We start from the raw sequence: 3606 nt of genomic DNA, 5'->3' as shown, positions 1-3606 counted from the left end.
TTCTCGAATACTCCAACGGACCTAGCTTAGGTTGCTACAGTGGGATTCGACAAACTCCCAAGCCTCATCCCCAAAATCTATACGAATGGGGTTTGAGTATTTTGCATGATACTATCTTCCTACAAGATGACACGAACTAGGTTAATATAATAAGTACCTCGGCAATGGTCGAGTAACTCAGCTAGTAACAAGAACCCATCAATGAATCACTAGATTTAAAAATTTGGAGCTCTTATACTCATGTCAATTCACCTAGAAACAAGAAATGAATTAATGTAAGCAGTTAGAAGCTAGAATATATATGAATCGAAGGCTGAATATACATAATATATTACGTTTATCGTAAACCAGGTTCTTCCTTTGCCTGATCTCATTTGATAAAAATGATCACCCTAAAAAATGAGATATTGTTGCGTGAAACCATCAATAGAGAAAAGAATTGTACAAGTATGTTGTGAGTGCTGCGGTCAGTCACCAAAGTAGGGTGAGGACTAAGCTGCGAGAGATGTGTTTGTATCCGACTAATGGCGCCGTCATGACAACTTATTTATAAATTTACAAGCCTGGATTCACAAAGTGGCAATTGTGGCGGATTTCTCCATCGACATCGGTTTTGATGCCAACATTGCCCATGTTGACCATGGAGATAGCAAAGTTGTGGAAGAAGGCAGTCTCATTGCGGGCATACTCCAACACCAAAGCCTTGACCTGTGGATCTACTTGTTGCGAGAAGAGGGATTGGTCGGAGGAGAATAAACCCTTGCCTTGCGAAACGTCCACATAATACTGGTTGTCGAACTTGGTGGCAGTGGAGTCCAGGAATGCCCCTGCCGCGTGGTCTTTGTTATGCTCAGGGCACCTCATGCGAAGCTTGTGGGCAAATGTGTCCTCGATGGTGGGGTCGACTTCATCGATGGTGTTGAAGTGGAAGAGCCTTGTATTGAAGGACGAGCAATGGGAGAATCCCAGAGTATGTCCTCCTTCAATTCACACAGATCAGATCAAAGTACCGCTTTGATATTCTAATCCCATCTTAATTACAAAAGGGAAAAAAAACAACTCGGCTTATGCAAATGGATAATATAGAAGATGTGGCACAATAGAAAATGTCATAATACGATCAGGAAGGCACACATAGCCACGCACATAGTGATCCCGATTCCCACGAAAGCCTGGTGAGATCAGGTAGTCGACCATCCAAAGACCTACTTGTTTATGATTAAAGAGTTTTCCTAGTCAGCACGTGCATGTAAGGCAAGCGTGCAGATGTCATTGCAGCTTTAGAGTTTCAATGCGCCATGCACCCAAGACCATCCAACAATGTTGACGCCCATGATTTGTGAGAGTTACTAGCACAACAGGTGATAATTGACGTACCTGAGAGAGTCACCATGTCGACTTTGGAAAGGTTCTTGAGGGAGAAGCTTTGTATGAGTTGGGACACGTTGAAAGTTGGAGCAGGCAGACCTCGTGTTTCAGATGCGTTTGAAACCTTTCCATCTTTGCGTCCTTTCAGAACAGACCAATGCGGCCCTCCAGACTGCGCAAACATACTATAGATGAGCCAACAATATAGCAGGTGAATTTGGGTAGCCAAAACGTAGCTGTAATAGGCACTAATTATCATACCATTACCAGAGCTAGAGAGTGTGATCACTACTGCATCAATCTCTAGCTCAAGAGTACTACACCGTTAAAGCCAAAGAGACGAAGGAAAGATATCTTGGACGATCAGCTTTAAATGTAGACACGTTACCAGCACCACGGCATCCCTTGCAGCAATGGCAAGGATGTCAGCACAAGACACCACATTTGGACATGCCGATTCGATCGTCGCCTTAGCATTGTCAATGACATAAAAGGCGTGCAAAGAGAGGTTCGGAGGGGCATCCTTTTCGGCGGTGTTGTTGGCCGTGGAATCGATTAAGATAGAGCCGTCACAACCCTGGAGTGATATAAACAACCGTGACAAGAACTATTCATGCGCCATTAACGTCTTGCAATTCACGAAGGCTTAGCTTTCATCAATACTTGGAGATTGAGTTTAATTCTTTAGTAGTACAGTTCAGATAGTTGTAACTTGTATGCCCATGTATATACATACCTCGATGATCAGTTAGCAATTCCATATCATTGAATCAATTCAGCTTGAATATGATCATTACCTCGACGAAGCAATCGTGGAAATGCATGCGCAGAAGGCCGGCAGGGGCCTTGGGGTCGTGTTTGGTTGCTCTCTTGACTGCGTGGCGGACGTATTTCTCGACGTCGGGGCAGCTGTGCTTGTAGTAATCTGCTCTCAGCAAGGGCGCCGGACCCGTACTTACACTCACTCCAGTACTCGATTCTGCGGAAGCGGCATCAACATGGCCGATCCGGCCGAAGAGAAAGAAGGAGGCCACAAATAGAAGCAGAACGGATGTATTTGATATATTCTTAGAACTGCTCAATGTGGACAAGAGGTGAATGTGCTCGGCCATGGCCGCTAATGAATGTGTGGCTACTGATAAAGTGATATCAGGTACTTATATAAGCAGGCCGTCCTATGGATATTCCAATGTACACTACTCTATCTACCTGACGTCTGCTCCCCTTTGCGCTGAGATGATCTGATCTTATTTATACAAGACAGTTATATGAGTCCGGGCGCTTGCCTTCACGTCCACATTACGTATGATTAGCGTTCGCGCTTACACCACGCGTGCCTCCCCCAGACAGCGATGGCTGACCTGCATCGAGTTAGCCTTGCCCTTCAATATAATTAACTGGTTGGGAACTTCTTACGACATTTAAATGCAGCTGGGGAGGCCTCTTGTTCTCTTATATACATGCCAACCAATGACGCAGATGGATCAGTGTTCACTAAAAACATTTTTCAGAACAGATACAAAAACCTCTAACTCAAATTTTTGCAAGGATTTTAAAAGTTCAAGGTTTTAAACTTTCTTTTTAAATTTTTAAGGTTTTTTAAAAATTTACAATTCATTTTACATTAAACCTCTGTTTTTCGTGAACACTGAGATGGACACACCCATGCCCAGGTTTAACTAATGAGAGATTGCAAGAGGCTGTCTACATCCAACTATGTATCTATCGATCTATCATCTATTATATTTGCAATGGCTTAGGTGTTTATTGAGCCACCATAGCCTATCCTCAAACTATTATGTTCGTTAAGTTTGAGGGAGCTTAACGATCTGCAGCTAGATCACCACAACCATCTATAGCCTATGCCAATCCTAGACTCTTCAAAAAAAGCCAAATTTTGTAAATATAGACCCACATTTCAAAACACTATTAAACCCTCCCCCACCTGCTTGCATGTGTCTACAATATTCTTGCAATGTCTCATGCCAGACTACAAAATCTTCAAACCTTCCAAGGTTTGGGAGCTCGAAAATCTTGGAACCTCTCCCAAGCCATCTAAACCCTAGACTCTCAAAAGAGATGATTTTTGAATTCATAGATCCGCATTTAAAAATTCTAATGTACCTCTACCATCCCTCCCTCACTCTCTACATGCATATATTTGTGATATAATAGTTATGCAATATCTTGGGTATAAATCCAAAATCTTCAAGCCTCCCTACTTTGAGAGCTAGAGAA

General features: G+C 42.9%; 1 protein-coding gene across 2 annotated transcripts; it reads right to left on the bottom strand.

The window, feature by feature from the left end:
• Positions 1–279: 279 nt before the first annotated feature.
• On the bottom strand, positions 280–2585 carry LOC148025066 (peroxidase 66-like). 2 transcript variants are annotated; one of them, XM_087694774.1, is made up of 4 exons: positions 2166–2585; positions 1757–1945; positions 1378–1540; positions 281–980 (listed from the first exon to the last, which is right to left on the bottom strand). In XM_087694774.1, exons 1-4 carry the CDS (start codon positions 2478–2480, stop codon positions 556–558), a joined length of 1092 nt encoding a protein of 363 aa, XP_087550900.1. In that variant the 5' UTR covers positions 2481–2585; the 3' UTR covers positions 281–555. The 2 variants fall into 2 exon arrangements, with proteins under 2 accessions (XP_087550902.1, XP_087550900.1); XM_087694776.1 differs by lacking the exon at positions 1757–1945 and having other exon boundaries at positions 280–980.
• Between the last annotated feature and the right edge of the window lie 1021 nt (positions 2586–3606).

Source organism: Lygodium microphyllum, chromosome 15, assembly GCF_053477565.2.
Source record: "Lygodium microphyllum isolate KBCC chromosome 15, Lygodium_microphyllum_v1.1.10, whole genome shotgun sequence".
Taxonomy (NCBI): domain Eukaryota; kingdom Viridiplantae; phylum Streptophyta; class Polypodiopsida; order Schizaeales; family Lygodiaceae; genus Lygodium; species Lygodium microphyllum.
The sequence above is the reverse complement of the archived record's forward strand: the minus strand, read 5'-3'. Positions and strand labels throughout refer to the sequence as shown.